The 18489-nt window shown below is 42.5% G+C and overlaps 1 protein-coding gene across 1 annotated transcript in view; it reads right to left on the reverse strand.

The window, feature by feature from the left end:
- PSMF1 (proteasome inhibitor subunit 1) overlaps nt 1-17822 on the reverse strand; it is a 45979-nt gene extending 28157 nt beyond the window's left edge. The window contains exons 1-3 of the mRNA XM_007193347.2: nt 17549-17822; nt 11073-11225; nt 9157-9239 (exon numbers count right to left, since the gene is read on the reverse strand). Coding sequence (XP_007193409.1) covers nt 9157-9239; nt 11073-11225; nt 17549-17677 — 365 coding nt within the window. The 5' untranslated portion in view covers nt 17678-17822. The remainder of the gene's footprint in view (nt 1-9156; nt 9240-11072; nt 11226-17548) is intronic.
- Between the last annotated feature and the right edge of the window lie 667 nt (nt 17823-18489).

The following is an 18489-nucleotide window of genomic DNA, read 5'->3' on the forward strand; positions in this document are numbered from 1 at the left end:
CAACATGATACAGAGCATCTACAAAAAAACTACAGCTAACAAAATACTTAGTAATGAAAGACTGAGTACTTTGTCTTTAAGACTGGGAACAAGGTAAGGATGTTCTCTCTAACCACTCTTATTTAACATAATACTGGAAGTTCCAGCCACTTCAGTAAGGCAAGAAAAAGAAAATGCACACAGATTAGAAAACAAGGAATGAAACTGCTCCTATTTGCAGATGACGTGCCAGTCTATCTTGAAATTCCCAAGGAATTTACCAAATAAACCCCTCCAAGAACACTACGAATTCAGCAAGGTGACAGGATATAAGATCAACACACAAAAATAAACTGCATTTCTATATACTAACAATGGACATTTGAAAATCAAAACCAAGAATGGAACACCATTTATAATCACCTCTCACACCCCAAAAGAACAAAAAACATGTCCAGGACCTATATGTTGAAAATTATAAAATGATGATGAAAGAAACAGAGCAAGACCTAAATAAATGGAGAGACATACCACATTCATAGCAAAAATGTCAATTTTTCCCATTTTAGGTTTAATGATCTGTAAGTTTAATGCAAATCCTATCAAAATCCCAGCCAGGTTTTTTATGGACAAAGAGAAGTTTACTCTAAAGTTTATACAGAAAGGCACAGACTGAAGAATAGTGAAAACCACCTTGACAAAGAAAAAGTGGGCGATCTTGAATCACTCTACTCAATATTCAGGTGTACTATTGATACATAGTTACAATAACAGATACTGTGTGACACTGGCAGAAGAACAGACATAAAGATCAATGGAAAAAAAAAAAAGAGAACCCAGAAATAAACCAACACAAGTACAGACAACTGATTTTTGACACAGTTGCAAAAGCAATTCAATGACAAATGGTGTTGGAGCAACTGGACATCCATAGGCAAGAAAATGAACCTCTCCCTAAACCACACAACTTATACAAAAATTACTTTAAAATAGACCACAGACTTAAATGTAAAACATAAAACTATAAAATGTTTAGAAAAAAAAATAGGAGGAAAGCTTTGAGATCTAGAACTAGGCAAAGGGTTCTTACACTTGATGCCAAAATCTTGATCCATAAAAACAAAAATTTATCAAATAGCTATTAACAATTAAAAACTTATGCTTTGCAAAAGACCTTGTCAAGTGAATGAAAAAACAAACTACAGGCTGGGAGAAAACATTTATAAACCAAGATCGAACAAAGGAATTGCATCTGAAATATACAAAGAACTGTCACTAGCCATCAGGGAAATGCAAATTGAAACCACAATGAAATACTACTATACATCAGAATAACTAAAATGAAAAATAGTGATAACACCAGAAACTGGTGAAGATACAGAGAAACTAGCACTCATACACTGGTGGTGGATATGTAAAATGGTGCAGACACTATGGAAAACTGTTTGGCAGTTTCTTAAAAAACTAAACATGCAATTACCATTGAACTCTTGACATTTATTGTAGAGAAATAAATATGTCCACACAAAAGCCTGTACATGTATGTTCATAGCACTTTTATTCATAACAGCAAAAAATGAAACAACTCAGATGTCCTTCAACTAGTGAATGGTTAAACAAACTGTGAAATGCCATGCCTACCATACCATGAAATACTACTCAGCAAGACAAAGGGACAAACCACTGATGCATGCAACAACTCAGATGGGTCACAAGGGTATTATGCCGAGTGAGAAAGGCCAATCCCGAAAGTTACATACTGTATGATTCCATTTACATAAAATTTTTGAACCCTCCCTAACACCATACACGAAAACAAACTCAAAATGGAATAAAGATCTAACTGTAAGGCCGGATACTATAAAACTCTTAGAGGAAAACATAGGCAGAACACACTCTGACATAAACTGCAGCAAGATCTTTTTTGATCCACCTCCTAGAGTAATAAAAATAAAAACAAAAATAAACAAGTAGGACCTAATTAAACTTAAAAGCTTTTCCACAGCAAAGGAATCATAAACAAAAGAAAAAGACAACCCTCAGAATGGGAGAAAATATTTGCAAATGAATAGACCACCAAGGGTTTAATCTCCAAAGTATACAAACAGCTCATGCAGCTCAATATCAAAAACAAAAAAAACAAAAAAAACAAAAATCAAAAAACGGGTGGAAGATCTAAACAGACATTTCTCCAAAGAAGACATACAGATGGCTAACAAGCACATGAAGAGATGCTCAACATCACTAATCATTACAAAAACACAAATCAAAAGTACAGTGAGGTTATCCCCTCACAAGAGTCAGAATGGCCATCATCAAAAAATCTACAAACAATAAATGCTGGAAAGGGTGTGGAGAAAAGGGAACCCTCCTATGCTGTTGGTGGGAATGTAAATTGGTATAGCCACTATGGAGAACAGTATGAAACTTCCTTAAAAATCTAAAAATAGAGCTACCATATGATCCAGCAATCCCTCTGTGGGTATATATCCAGAGAAAACCATAACTCAAAAAGATACATGCACCCCTATGTTCATTGCAGCACTATTTACAATAGCCAGGACATGGAAGCAACCTAAATGTCCATCGACAGAGGAATGGATAAAGAAGATGTGGCACACATATACAATAGAATATTACTCAGCCATAAAAAAGAATGAAATAATGCCATTTGCAGCAACATGGATGGACCTAGAGATTGTCATACTGAGTGAAGTGAGTCAGACAAAGGCAAATATCATATGATATCACTTATATGTGGAATCTAAAAAAATGGTACAAATGAACTTATCTACAAAACAGAAGTAGTCACAGATGTAGAAAACAAACTTATGGTTATTGGGGGAGGGGGGAGGGATAAATTGGGAGATTGGGATTGACATATACACACGACTACATGTAAAATAGATAACTAATAAGGACCTACTATATAGCACAGGGAACTCTACTCAATATTCTGTAATGACCTATATGGAAAAGAATCTAAAACAGAGTGGTATATATATATGTATAACTGATTCACTTTGCTGTACACTTAAAACTAACACAACATTGTAAATCAACTATACTCCAATAAAAATTTTAAAAAAAAAAGACAAAATTTTAGAAATGGAGAATAAATGATGGTTGCCAGGGGGTTAGGGGTGGGGAGGGGGAGTGGGTGTGGCTATAAAAAGCATCAGGAAGGATACTTGTGGTGATGGAAATACTGTCAGTGTATCAATGTCAATATCCTCACTGTAATATTTAAGGTAGTTTTATACAATGTTATAATTGAGATGAAATGTATAAAGGTAAAATGTATAAAGGATACAAGTCTCTCTGTATTATACCTTACAACTTACAACTGCATGTAAGTCTACAGTTATCTCAAAATAAAAAGTTTAATTAAAAAATCACTTATTACATAACCATAAAATCACTGAGATTAGACTAGATCAGTGGTTTCAGGGCTTCTCTGGCATGGAAGGGGGCCCAGGAAGGGCAATGGAGAAAGCCAAGTGGATAGGGCACAAGGACCTCCATTTGCTGTCCCTACTCTTTCTTCCAGGATCCTAAAGAACATGAAGGGATAATTGTACACCCATGTTCAAAAAAGCATTATTCAAAGTAGCCAAAAGGTGGAAGCAACGTAAGTGGCCACGAATACCTAGGATAGATGAACGGATAAACAAAATATGGTAAATACAGACAATGGAATATTACGCGTGCTTGAATAAAGAGTTCCATGACTAAAAAGTGTAACACCTGCAATGGTTTAGAAGTTCTAAGGGCCTGTGGTCCATACATCCCTACAAAGATCAGGTTCCTACTTAGAACACAGAACTTTGTACACCATGCTGCTTCCCTGACCAAGCTGGGTAGCGGGGATAAATCTAACTCCTCTTTCCTTTCAGTAAGATGAGCTGTGTGTGATACAGGTGGAAGCCCTCTGATCTCCCTATGCAAAAGGTTTACCTGTAGAACTCAGGTCTGATTAAAAAACTACTAAGTCCCAAAGGAGAAGTTCTCGCATGATTTCTAAGCCTTAGGAGAACTGCCATTTTGGTAGTAGCAAAAGACAGTCTGTCATCCTAATATAGTAGAGGCATGACAGAAAGGAACAGGTTTATACTCCTTAGCAAACCAGTTTACTCAACTAGGGGCACAGATTTCTACCTAGAAAAGACATGACATGCCATGACGACCTAACAAGGAGGGCCAGATGGTGGAAGGGGGCCAGAAGCAGGCAGCTCAGTGCTGCTGCCAGAAAGGCAGAGGAGAGAGGGAGGGCCTTATGATCAGGAGAGAGATCCAGACCCCAGCTCTCTGAGCCTCAGTTTCCATGGAGATGATTCCTTGTGATCAGATTTCTTTGGTTTGCATATTCATGAAGGGCTGGGCCCAGCACTAAGCACTCTGTGCTGACATCTCATCTCATTCTCAGAACACTCGGAGGTAGTCCTACTATGTCATTTTACAGCAATCAAAACACACCCCCCCCCAAACACACACAAAACTCCAACAACAAATGTTATTTTAAAAAAACAAAATGGAGATATTATCATCGTTTCTCTCTCAGTATTGCTGAGGGGACTAAATGCTCTAAGGAGCATGAACAGCCTGGTGTACAGGCCTGGGTTTTTCCAGAGGTTTTGTCAATTTCTCTCCCAATGGAATTCCAGAATGAAAAAGTCAAGAGAGAGGCCACACTCTCAGTGTCCTTCCCTTTACCCTCTTAAGGGGTGAGGTAGGGTCACGGTGTGGGCAGCACCCAGAAGAGCAGTTCTGCCAAGGCCAGGCCTGGCCTCACTTCACTCCTTCATTCCTTTGTCTACTGTGTGAAAAAGACCCAGATCCTGCCCTTAAGGAGATCACAGGCTAGTAGGCAGTTAATCGTAAAATACCCACTTATTAAATGCTTAAAAGGTTCAGACATGGGGGGAGCAGGGGCGGCTTCTCTGAGGAGCTGACGTTTAAATGGGAACTGAAGGAAGAAGAGCAGCTGGCTGTGGGAAGCGGCTGGGGAGGGCACTCTCGGCCGAGGGGAGAGCTCTGAAGAGGGAGGAGGCTCACGGCACCACAGCTGAGACACAGGAACTAAGTGGGAAGTGGCACAGGATGAGGTTAGAGGGGCTGGGCCCTAGGCTTTAGGCCTCACCAAGGATTTTGTTCTTCATCCTTGGAGAAATGAACACTCACTGAAGGGTTTGGGGTTTCTTTTTTAGATTTAATTTGTAAAAAATTTACCAACTCTGTAACCAGTTTAAGTGTACGGTTCAGCAGTATTAAGTATATTCACGTTGTTGTGCTATCACCACCACCACCTATCTTCAAAACGCTTCCTCTTACAAAACTGAAACTCTGTACCCATTAAACAATAATTCTCTATTCTCCCCTCTTCCAATCCCTGGCAACCACTATTTTACTTTCTGTCTCTATGAGTTTGACTATTCTAGGTACCTCATATACACAGAATCATATAGAATTTGTCTTGTGATTGGCTTATTTAGCTTAGCACAATGTCCTCAAGGTTTATCCATGCTGAAGCATTTGTTAGCATTTCCTTCCTTTTTAAAGCTGAGTAATATTCCATTGTCTGTATATACCACAATTTGTTTATCCGTTCATCTGTCCTAGGTATTCATGGGCACTTACACTGCTTCCACCTTTTGGCTACTATGAAAAACACTTCTATGAACGTGGGTGCACAATTATCTCTTTGAGACCCTGCTTTCAGTTCTACTGGGTATATGTCTAGAAGTGGAATTGCTGGATCATATGGTAATTAATTTTCTGAGGAACCACCACACCATTTTTCATAGTTGCTGTAACATTTTACATTTTCACCAACAGTGTACAAGGGTTCCAATTTCTCCACATCCTTACTAATAGTTGTTATTTTGTTTTTTTGATAGTAGCCATCCTAACGTGTGTGAGGGGGTATCACTGAGGGATTTCAAGCAAGACTTTTAATCATAACCTGATCTGTGTTTTAAACACGTTGGTCCAACTGCTGTGTGGGAAACTGACTGGAGGACTGACTGCTGTGTGGGAAACTTCCACAGGAGTGGAAGTTGGGATCTCCTCACATAGAGGATGCGTGAAAGAAGGATGGAGACAAAGAGGGGTGGCCAGAATGATGCGGGCAGGTTGTCTGAAGTCTGGGAGAAGTGGAGTGGGTTCAAGATGGTTATCGCTGATTAGATGCAATTAAATCCAACAGGGTTTCTAGGCAGTTCTCATGACTGAATTTATAGTGATGCCAGGCTTCCGCCAAAACCCTGAAGAGGTCAATGAGGATGGGGATAAAGTCCCCGAAATGGAATAACATGGAAACAAATGGGCCCAACTATCTATCAAACAGATAATTTCATTACACTGATGGACAAACAAGCATTAAATCTAAGTACATTTTGAACACAATACTCTGACGATATACATGCTCAGTGGCACACAGTCAAAGGACAAAAAGAACTGGAAAGAAATTGTATTTGTGACTTTACTTAGTAGATCTGTTCTTGGTCGGCACTGATGTAGCAGTTCAAAAACTATCTGTGCGTATTTTAGAATCAAACAAATGAGTAAGTATTTTGAGGCTGTTGGGCATCAGGGTTCTCAACACAGAAGGGAGTTACAAGTACAGAATAAGAGAACACAAATCCTGCAGTGTTAGATTAAAAATAAAAGTATCAGTTTGAAATGTTAAGGGAAAAAAAAAAAAAAAAACTCCAGGAAAGTTTCCTAGCTCTTTTCTCTAAAAAAGCCTGAAAGCAATGACATTCTTCATATTAATGAGCACACTCAGGGCCCAGATTTTGGAAACTATTACCCACCAAAAGAAATCATGTTTCCTTAGAAAAATCCCTGGTTTCAAGGCAGGGGCAAGTAAAGTACAAGGTGAGGGCAGAACACCTTATTGTGCCAGGAAGTGTGAAAACGCTCTGACATGGTGACATGTCAAAAAGACAGGTGAAGTAGCTTGAGGGAATTCCTACTGGTCAACTCTGGAACAAGTTGAGCATTCAAAGAATGACAGAAATGGAATATAACTTTGAATAAAAAATAACCCAGGAGTCTATTTTGATATTTTAAAAATTAAAAATAGGGACTTCCCCGGTGGTGCAGTGGTTAAGAATCCACCTGCCAATGCAAGTGACGTGGGTTCGAGCCTTGGTCTGGGAAGATCCCACATGCCGCAGAGCAACTAAGCCCGCGTGCCTAGAGCCCACGCTCTGCAGCAAGAGAAGCCACCGCAATGAGAAGCCCGCGCACCGCAACGAAGAGTAGCCCCTGCTCGCCTCAACTAGAGAAAGCTCACGTGCAGCAATGAAGACCCAATGCAGCCAAAAATAAATTTAAAAATTTTTTAATTTAAAAATAAGGGGGACAGAGAATAGAAAGCTTTTAATTAAAAAATCTAATAAATGTAGAAAGAATTATAAACATAGAAAATTACTGTTTTATAATCATCACAGTAATAGTTGATTCATGCAAGAATCATCAACAGATGCTAAAACCACTGGGTAAAAGACTGTTGGGAGGCAGAATATTCAGTCTGCTAATATAATACCACAGATCACTTATTAAACACAAAGGAAAACAGATGCCTTTACTGGAGAGAAAGGTGGCAGATACTGTCATAACCAAATGATCAAACTGAATAAAATCAACAATAAGATAGATGTCACGTGCCTGATGTAAAACACTTAGGAGAACACAGCTTCCCTTACATAGTGTTCTTGTTGAAAATGTTCAACCTGAATCAAATGATGAGGAAACAATCTGAATGTTCTACACAACAACTGACCTCAAGTCTTCAAAAATACCAATGCTAAGAACAACAAAAGTCTAGGAAACTGTTCTAGTTGAAAAGTAATTGAAAAGACATGAAAATAAATGCAATGTGTGATATTTGGTTGGATAAGAAAAAAAATACCTCAAACCTAAAACCAAAAGACTAGCTAAAAAGGACACTGCTGGGATGACTACAGAAATCTGAACATGGACTGTGTATTAAATGACATTAATGCATCAATCCTACATTTCCTGATTGTGATTAACAGGAGGGTGTCTGTGTAAGAACAAGGAGATACATGATGAAATATTTAGGGGTTAAGGTTTATAAAGTCTGGAAATAGTTCTCAGATGGTTCAAGAACAAAAAAGCATACAGAAAAACTAAGCAGAAGTGGAAAAATGTTAAAAATTGGTGAACCTAGGTGATGGGTATATGGGTGTTCATTGTTAATATTTTTGCAAACCCTCTTTTCTGTGGGGTTGCAAATTTCAAAATAAAAAGTCAAGACAAGTCAGACTTGAAGAAAATACTTGCAAAACACATATATGATTAATGACTGTTACCCAAAATATACAAAGAACTCCTAAAACTCAACCATAAGAAAACAACTCGATTAAAAAATGGGCCAAAGACCTGGACACCTCACTAAAGAAGATATACAGATGGCAAATAAGCATATGAAAAGATGCTCAACATCATATGTCATCAGGGAACTGCAAATTAAAACAAAAATGAGATACCACTACACACCTATTAGAATGGCCAAAATCTGAAACACTGACAAGGATGTGGAGCAACAGGGAACTCTCATTCATTGCTGGTGGGAATGAAAAATGGTACAACCACTTTGGAAGACAGTTTGGCAGTTTCTTACAAAAGTAAACACATTCCAACACCACCAAGAATGGAACCTGGGTGATAATGTGTGCCAGCGTAGGTTCATCAACTGTAACAAATGCACTACTCTGGTGGACTGTGAGAGTGCGGGGCAGGGGCGAGGTTCAAGGAAACTCTCTGCACTTACCACTCAATTTTGCTGTGCACCTAAAACTGCTGTAAAAAATAAAGTCTATTTTAAAAACTGGGGGATGGAGTGTACCAGATTAGGTACACTTTTTCCTCCTAGGAACTCACTCCGACTGACTCCACTGGCTAGGCCCCATCTCTACCCTGTAGACTTGTGGACTCTTGATTGCATCATTTTATTTCAAGTGGCATTTCCCACGTGAATCTTCTCTTCAAATAAACAGAAAAGAGAAATGAGAATTGACTATGCCCAAGAGAGAAAGATCCTTCTGTTAACCTTCCTCCATTCTCTGACACCTCAAGTCCATTCCTTATATCTGGCCACTGGTTCTCTCTTCTTTTTCCCAGGGAAAGGCCAACCCTTAGAAATACCTTTGGAAGTCAACCAGGTGCTCTGAATCGATATAATCATTCAAGTTCAGGGTCAAGTCTGACACTTGCTGTGAGCCATGTTCCTAGAAAAATGAAAATAGAAAATGAGAGACTGGGGTATTTCTGGTCTAATGAGTAAGTGGCGGGGAGAGGGGGGAGAGGAACAACTTAATTACTCAACCTGAAGAAATACATATGGGCACAAAGAGACATATATAAGGACTGTTTGTAACAGATGAAATACATTTCTCATGCTTGGGGACTTCTCTGATCTAGGAATAATGCCTTTCTGAGGCAGAGCCCAGAAAAACCTACTTCCCAGGCTCTTTTGCAGCTTGGACACAAGCATGTAACTGAGGTGCCAAATGGATGCACAACTTCAACTTGGAGGTGAGCACCATGGATAAACAGGCTGAGTAAGGGGCAGACGTCTTGCTATCGAGGGTAGCAGCAAGGGTCACAACATCAGTGGCTCCTGAGAAGGGGCACCTGGGTTGGCAGTCAGCCAGTACCTAATGCCCTGGGGTGGTGGCAGCAGCAGTGGTTTCCATGGCATGGTTTGGAGCAATGCCCTGGAAGCCCAGCCTTGAAACTGTTTCTCCAGCCCTCCCGACAATTCAGTGAGTTATCCCAGTTCTTTTAATAAACCTCACTGTTTAAACAAACCTGAGGGGATTCTGTTGTTTATAACTAAGAACACTGTGTGATACAAAATGTAAACGTTCATCAAAAGGGAGAGGGATAGGGCTTCCCTGGTGGCGCAGTGGTTGAGAATCTGCCTGCCAATGCAGGGGACACGGGTTCCAGCCCTGGTCTGGGAAGATCTCACATGCCATGGAGCAGCTGGGCCCGTGAGCCACAATTACTGAACCTGCGCGTCTGGAGCCTGTGCTCCGCAACAAGAGAGGCCGCGGTAGTGAGAGGCCCGCGCACCGCGATGAAGAGTGGCCCCTGCTTGCCGCAACTAGAGAAAACCCTCGCACAGAATCGAAGACCCAACACAGTCATAAATAAATAAATAAATAAATAAATAATTTTTTTTTTTAAAAAGGGAGAGGGATACACAAATTATCGTATTATGGAATACTATATAGTGGCTAAAATGAGTAAGGTATAGCTATGTGCATTCCCACGTAAAGACCTCCAAAACATATTGAGGGAAAAAAAGCAAAGTGCAGCACAATACAGACTGCATGATACTTTTGTATAAATACAGACAACCAGGCTAAGCTTAAAAAAAGAGTCACTGCCCTCAGGGTGCTTATAGTCTATATTACATAGACTACAGAATGTTCTGCTATAGTGGTAGAATACAAATATTACACCAAAGCATAAATAAGTACACTAATTACAAACTGTGTTAAGTACCAGGCAGGAAAATAAAATAATGAAGCAGAGGCATAATTTAGATTTTTCTGGCAGACGAGAGTAAGTAGTCAGGACTGAACTTTTTGAGTAAGTGAAAAACAAGAGGGAGTCAGTCAGGCTAAAGGAAGGGTGGAGGGTGTGTATCTGTGTGAGGCGGCAATGGTACAGAGGAAGAGCTTTCCAGCATAGGAAACAAGAGGTATACAGGCTCCAAGGCAGCAGAAAGCTAAGCTTATCTAAAGAACTAAAAGTAGCCCCCGGGGCTACAATAAGCTTTTTTCTCCCAAGCTGTCCCTGAATGGATTTCCCTTAATTTACTTAACTATTCCTCTGTGATGGAAAGTCCCTCCTCTTACAGTAGTAGGCAGGGAACATCTTTGAACACAAAGCATTTCTACATTTAGGGTCCTCGCCTCAGAATAAAGTTCTGGAAGTAGGATCACTGAGTAAAGGCTTCACGAACATTGAGGGTTCTTAAATGGGTTTCAAAAAGGTGATCCCAAGGTCTACTCCCATCAGCGGACCCCTCTTGTGTCCTAGGGACTCACCAGCACATTGATGATCATGCTGTTCTCCACAGTGACAGCCTTCACAAGGAGCTTTCTGGACCCATCCTTTGACTCATACCGGAGGACATACAGGTCTTTATTGTTGTTCCATTCCGCTGGCAGCAGTTCTGATTTCTTATCATTGGGACCCGGCTGAGAAGACACCAGAGATGAGAGGTGAAAGATCATGACCTCAGATCTAAAAAGGACCTTACAGATAATCTAATCCCACTCCCTCACTTCACTGATGAAGACATGGAGGTCAGGAGAAGTAAAATGTCCAAGGTCCTACAGCAAGTTAGAGGTCTGGGGTCTCTGGACTCCTGCTCTAGTGATCCTCCCTCATAGCTGACTGCCTTTGTGACACAGCACTGGAATCTGTTAAGAATCTGTAGCCTTGGTTTAACAATCTCTTCTCTATCCCCCTGTCAAGAATAAGGTCAGTCACCTAAAGGGATACTGTGAAATTCTAAGACAGTGTTTCTCGAAGTTTGGAATTCAGGCCATCTGCAAAGGGATCACAGAAGTGTTGACTAAAACTACAGATTCTAATGTATACCTCTCCAGACTACTGTAGTGTCTTAACAAAAATTATGAACAACTTTCATACAAACAAAATATAGCACACGTACAAGATAAAAGAAGAATTATAAAATGGACACCTATGTATCTACAACCAGCTTAAGAAACAGAACGTGGCCAATTCTGCTCAAGCCTTGAGTAGCGTATCCCCGATGAATCTCCCTCCTCCTCCCTCATGGGTAATCACTAGGTTGTTTTTAAAATTTCTTTACTTTTCCTTATAGTTGTGTTACTATACACAAATCCTAAAAATATATTGTTTCAAATGTTTTTGAATTTTATATAAATAGCATCACTTTTATCATCTGCCGTTTTCAGTCGATATTGTTTTGAGATTCATCCATGTCAATACACTTAACTATAGCTGACTCACTGTACAGCGTTCCATTTTTGCTATATAGTTCACAGCCATATAGCCCATCATTGCATGAATATGCTGCAAGTTACACACTCACTTGTTGATGGATATTTGGAGTGCTTCCAGTTTATTTGTTTTGCTATTATAAACAATGTTGCTATGAACACTCTTGTATACATCTCCTAGTACACATATGGATGAACTCCTGTAGAGTATCTCTAGCGGAAGAACTTTTAATTTATAAGATAAAGTCAAATTGTTTTCAAAAGAAGTATGGATTTACACTCCCATGAGCAATGTATGAGAGTTCTTGTTCCACGTGGTCAGCAACATTGCTATTATCCAATTTAAAAATTTTTGCCAACCTAATGGGTGTAAAAATGCATCACTGTGAGTTGTGATGGCCTCATTTCTTTAAAAAAAAAAAATCCTAGGATTTTCTTTTTACATACTAACGTTTGAGAAATAGTTCTCAAACTACCTCTATAGTAAAAACTAATACAGTGACTTCCAGGTGGGGAAAGATTTCTTAAATGAGTCCACAAAAGAAAAAAAGTGCTGCCTTTGACACTGCTCATAATTTAAAGCTCCAGATCAACAACAGATACTACAGACAAAGTTAACAGGCAGTCACGGGCTAGGATGAGCTATGTGCCGTGGCTGCAAAAGAAAAGAATTAATAACTAGTACAAAAAGAGAATGCCTGGAAAACGAACAATAAAAATTGGGAACCCACTTGAAAAAGGTATGAACAAGCAAAAGATAAGAGCAGTTAACAGTGTATAAAGGATTATTCAACTTTACTAGCACTCAGACACACGTAGGTTGAAATATGAGATACCAGGATCCACCCATCAGACTGCTGTTATCTATTTTTCTATTTCTTTGCCAGTGTTTGTGTGGGTGTGGGGAGAATGGCAACCTCCAGGCGCTGCTGGTGGCCGTTCACACTCTTACAACCCCTTTGGAGAGCAATCTAGTAATATTCAGTGCAATTAGATAAGCCGACACCCCGTGACCCAAAACCTTCACTCCTGGAAGAAATTCTGTGCACAGAGGCACAGGGATTTTGACAAGGGATCTTCATCACAACCCTGTTGGAGGAACCAAACGGGAGTTAAAATGCAAAATATGTTCACAGTGGAATACTGTGTAGCAGTTAGAAGGAACAAACTAGATCTAATTGCAGTATTATAGATAAAAGTAAACAATGTGACAAAGAAAAGTCTTTTTAAAATGAGATTTACAGCCAGGTACCATTTATGTAATAAATTTAAAAACACACCAAAAATCTATATATTGTTTTCATAGATGCATAGTTCTACAGCTAAACACGCAGCAAGTGGACTGGGAAGATCTGTATTCATGAGACTACGGTGGGAGGGAGTGGGACCAAAGATGAGAAACAACAACAAAAGACAAAGATACAGCAACACAGACCTCACACCTCACCAAGGACAACGGAAGGCCAAGAATGGAGATCATGGGCCTCTCCGCTTTGGTCACCTCTGGGGCTCAGGAATCAAAACTGGGAAAGTGGTCCCAAATAAAATTCAAGACATTGCAACTGGCATGGTTTCAAACCTGGCTAAATGACAAGGAAACTCACAGGCCTGAAGCAGAGAAATGAGAGTGACAGAAAACAAAAGCGAAACTAATCAGCCCACTCTGCTAAGAGAAAGAGAAACTATCCCCTCACCCTCAACTGGGTAAATTTCCTATTACATGTTTAGTGTCCTGGATTCAAGGTTTACCTTGGAAGCCAAGAATTTGATGACATGCCTTGTCTTTGTTCTATCAAGGGCCTTTGAATTTATATTTATACCCCCATGTACAGCATTCAACCCACCAGAATTTCTTCTTGGAGTATAAATAATTCAGCCTGCTCACTCTCCCATAACCTCAGGCTTCCAGAGCAAGAGAGAATCCTAGGGCCTGGTGAGGCTGATACCTCTCACTGCAGTGGAACCAATGCTCCCCAGCTCAAGGGCTGCCCTGATATGGGAAAACAGGTGGGTCTGAAAGAGACTGGCCTTGGTGATATCAAGCCAAACATGGCATTCAACTGCCCTCTAGAGCAGGACATCAAATATCAGACCTCCCAAAGAGCTACCATTGGAAAGCAGCCAAAGTACATGGTTGTGTAAACTCGTTGGGATGAAAAAAAATCTAAGGGGGGCTGAAAACTGCCCAAGGTCATGGTAAGTCAAGTGCAGAGCTGGGTTTGGCATTCAGAGCTCCTGATTGCCCACACTATGGCTGGAGATTTTTCCCAGCCAGGTCCCCAAGACTGGCCCCCCAAAAGTAAAGATAGTTGTCCCCTTAGGCAAAATCCTGGGGCTGGAAGCATTCTTTAATGGCCATGAGTTCATTCCAGTGTCCCTGGGCTAAAATGCACCCAAAGAAGATCATTTGGGGCATTTTCTCTCTTTTGTCATAATCTTTAGATTCCTACAACAGAAAACAATATTCTCAAAATTAAGTCTATGGCCATCTCTATTCCCTTGCTACTTAAACCACCTGACACAGCTGTAAAGCTCTTATGAGGAGCGGTGCTGACTTCAAGAAAGAAATCCAAATTCAAATATTGAATTTTTTATTGAAGATGTATTGCTCTTCTAATCAAGTTTTATGTACACAATTCCCCTGTACCAGAGGACACAAAACCAAAGAGAAAAGAAGACAATTTAGCTTTCTATTTAACTGTCAACACATTAAATGATCAAGCACACAATTTCAGGACGTTCCTCTCTCTCTTATCACCCCCAGAAGGGTGGGAAGCAGGAGGTGGCTGGAGAGGCAACATAACATCCTCTGAACTTGGCAAACACTACTGGTCTCAGCTGAGACTGCTGGCCCCACGCTGGAAAACTAAAACCTCTCTTAAATAAACTAATAGGAAAGATATGCCTCCAAAAGGTTTCTACTCTGAATGAAAGTAAACTCAGCAGAAGTGAGAGGAGGACAAGTGCAACCTGAACTCCAGTGGCACTTAAGGAGCAGAGAGAAGCAAAAACACACCACGCTCTAGTGCGCAGAACAAATGCCCATCCCCCCACCCCGTGGGGGAACATGCTTGATTTAGCGCTGGGGTGGACAGATGGACAGTGGGCAATGCCTTCTAAACCCCCATCCGCACTCCCCCGGGACTCCCCTAAGATGTCTGGAGCCAGCATCTTTTTCTGGCTTGCATGAACTCGACATGTGGCCTCATAAACAGAGTGGAATTAGATAGACCTTTGGGATTCAGTTAAGTATCTCTTATTTATTTTTTTAGACCAGTACTGAAATGAGATTGTGTTCTTTCTGAAAATTTGGAAGCCTGGAGTACATGGCAAGGGGATGGTGCCAGTTAGGAGGAGGCAATGACCTACGTGAACTGATGTCCCTAAGCTGTCAAAGTGACTCAGACAGAGTTGCCGACAGGATCTGTGAGGGGACGAGTGGTGGGAGCAGATCTGCAGTGTTGATACGTGTGTGTGGAAGGGGAAAAGAGAAGGGAGTCACACAGGCGCTCTGTAACAAGTTCCTGTTCCTGGGGGGAGAGGTTCTAACAGTGTGTCAGGGCAGCAGTAGCTAGCTGAGAGTAAAATACAGAGTGAGGTATATGAGGAGGGGAGAAAGCAGCGCAAACCTGTTAGATCTGAAGGACAGGGCAAGGGGCAGGGAGGGGTGGGGGGGGTGGCGGTGAGAGCCGATAGGGGAGCCCCAAGGTCAGGAACAAGTCTTACCCCCTCTCCAATTCCATTGTCCCCTGCACCATCCTACGCATCAGCTTTCTGGGAGAATGTCCCAGGAAAAGGTGAAATGAAATGCCTGGGGCAAGTGAAAGAGCTGTTAAAGATTAGAAAGCTGGAATGAGGCAAGCGAGGAGACGTAAGGTTTCTTTTGGGGTGATCACATACTGAAAGTGGAAACCTGACACTCAAGATTCTGGGCCCTGCCTCTACCTGATCCCAAGGTCTGAAATGTTGAAAGGCAAGGTAAGTGGAAGGAAGCAAAAGGTGAACAGAAAGGCCAGGAACAAAGGCATCTGGGAGGGAGAATGGTTCCTGCTTCCAGGGTGTGTTGTGTGTGTGTGTGTATGTGTATGTGTGTGTGTGTCTGTGTCTGTGTATAACGCTGGTCCTTCTTTTCCCGTGAGCCTGGAGGTGGTGGTGGAGAAGTTTACTGTGTGTATCTGGGGTCCCAGTGAGACACCTGAGGTCTGAGGAGGGGAAAAAAGAGCCAGAAATCCATGACAGTTCTTGTGTTTCTTATTCCTGTTGGTGAGAGTAAAGCATGAGGGGGTGTGATAGTCTTGGTCACGAGTTCTAAGGGACAGAGAAATGGAGCAGTGAGGGTGGGGGGGTGAACCTGGCTCTAGGAGCCCAGGATGTGTAAACTGTGTCTGAGGAGGGATCCCTAAAGCTCTGTGTCAGAAGAGGAAAAGTTAAGACTCTGGATGTATATCTGAGAAACTAAAAAAGGATTAGGAAATTTGAGAACTAAAGCAGTTAGAAATGAGAGTGAGGTTAAAATCTCACTGTAAGATGAAAGGAGTGAAGCGCCCTGCTCCCCAGAGCTGGTCTAGGTTCTGAGAGTGAGAAGAGAGTGACAGTGAGGGGCAGGCAGAGTCCTGAGCATGTGTATGGGAGGATATTTTCTCGGATGGAGCAGAAGGGAAATGAAGGGGCAGTAAGGGGTCCAGGCCCAGTTTTCACACGAAGCTGGTGTGTACAACGATGTATAGGGGGAGAGTCACAGTGGAGAGTCACAGGGAAGGGGCAGGGAAGATGGGAGAATGCCACGGCAATGAATTAGTGAGGCCGACTGAGCCCGGCAGTCCTGGGGCTCTGTGGGGATGACCACAGGGCCCCCTGCTGTAAGAGGCAGAGCCTGAGGATGGGAGAGCAGAAGGGGCTGGTCCTGCAGGGACAGCTGCTGGGGAGGAAACTTACTTGGCCTTACACCCAGAGTGCATGTCTGTATGTGTGTGGGAGGTGGTTGTTCCCCCGGAGCCTGAGTGAAGACCATAACGGTCAGTGGGCTGCACCAGGCCCTTCAGTAAAGCGTGAAGGGGATCTGAGCTCTAGGGGATCTTGACTGGAGCTGAGGCCCCCCATACCTGTGCCTGGATCCAGATATCTGGTGGGCGCTCGACTACAGTATGAGGAAGGTAGTACTGGGTACAGCCCCACCCCACCCAGCAGCGTGAGAAGGAGCTTGGCGGAGTTCAGGTAGGTGAGGAGTACTCAGGAGAGTGACCCCTGTCTCGCTGCCAGATCCGCACAATCCCGGCCTCGGAGACTGCCAGCCTGTGCTGCAGCGAGTTTCTGTCCTTGGGTTTTCAAATCGTGTTGTGCCAGCTAGGCTGGGACAATAGAGTACCTCCCCGACCCGTAGACTAAAGGTACCAGTGGTGTCATGACTCGTAGGACCCAGACCTGGGAGGAGGGAAGGTCAGGCACTTTGGACAGAGCCTCCGGTCCTCTGGGTTTGGGCAGAAGACACCTCACCCCCTCCACACTGGCCCCGGGCCGGCTCCGTGGCGTACCTGGTCGCCGGCACCCAAGCCGTAGTAGCCATGCGTGACCACCTCCCAGTGCAGGAAGCAGACGAGCGCGTCCTGCGCGCAGGTGATGGCCGGCGCTGCCGACGCGAACAGTACCTCCAAGCCCGCCATGAGAGCCCCCGGCTTCTGCGGGCGGAGGAAGTAAGGGAGAATGTGCTGTGAGCCGATTCGGCCCTCACGGTACTGCTGACTCCGCTCCGCTACTCCGCGGGCTCTCGTCGAGTCTCCACCTGCGCGGCCAAAATGGAGACACTCAGCTTTGGTGTGGCCGCCGGAAGTAACTTCCAGCTCCGGCGCTGCTGCGCGAGCGCGCCCGGCTGGAAACAGACGGGAGACGCTAAAAGGTTCCGACAGGCAGCGCGTGAGCGGGACAGGACCCCTGGGGACGAGGTCCTTCAAAGCTGGAATCTTCGTCTTCCCCGCAGCAGGCAGGTCCGCTACACGTAGGTTGTGGCATCGTTTGAAGAGAGGTTACCTTGTTCTGAGCCACAGACCTCCCATCTGCAGAATGGGGTGGACGTATGCTGGTGGGAGAAGAGGTAATGAAATAGGGCTAAAATATATTCAGAATAATAATTGACACTTATGCGGTGCTTGCTCCATGGAACATTATTCTGAATGCTTTACTTGTATTCATTTATTTAATGCTCACCACCCAACCCCGTAAAGTTGGTATTTGATAGCTCCATTTTACTGATGGGTAAACAGACACACAGAGGGGTAAATTTCACAAAGATGAGTGAGTGGCAGAGATGGTACTGCAGTCTACCAGTCTGGCTCCTTGGATAACATTTATTAAATATTTACTGTGTGCTAGATCCTGTGTCACCCTATCAAAAACTCTATGAGGTATGTTCCATTACCATTCCCATTTTGCAGATTTGTCACCAGCTTAGAGAATGGAAGCCGCTTCCCCCAAGAAG

The sequence above is a fragment of the Balaenoptera acutorostrata genome, chromosome 15 (genome assembly GCF_949987535.1).
Source record: "Balaenoptera acutorostrata chromosome 15, mBalAcu1.1, whole genome shotgun sequence".
Lineage (NCBI taxonomy): Eukaryota > Metazoa > Chordata > Mammalia > Artiodactyla > Balaenopteridae > Balaenoptera > Balaenoptera acutorostrata.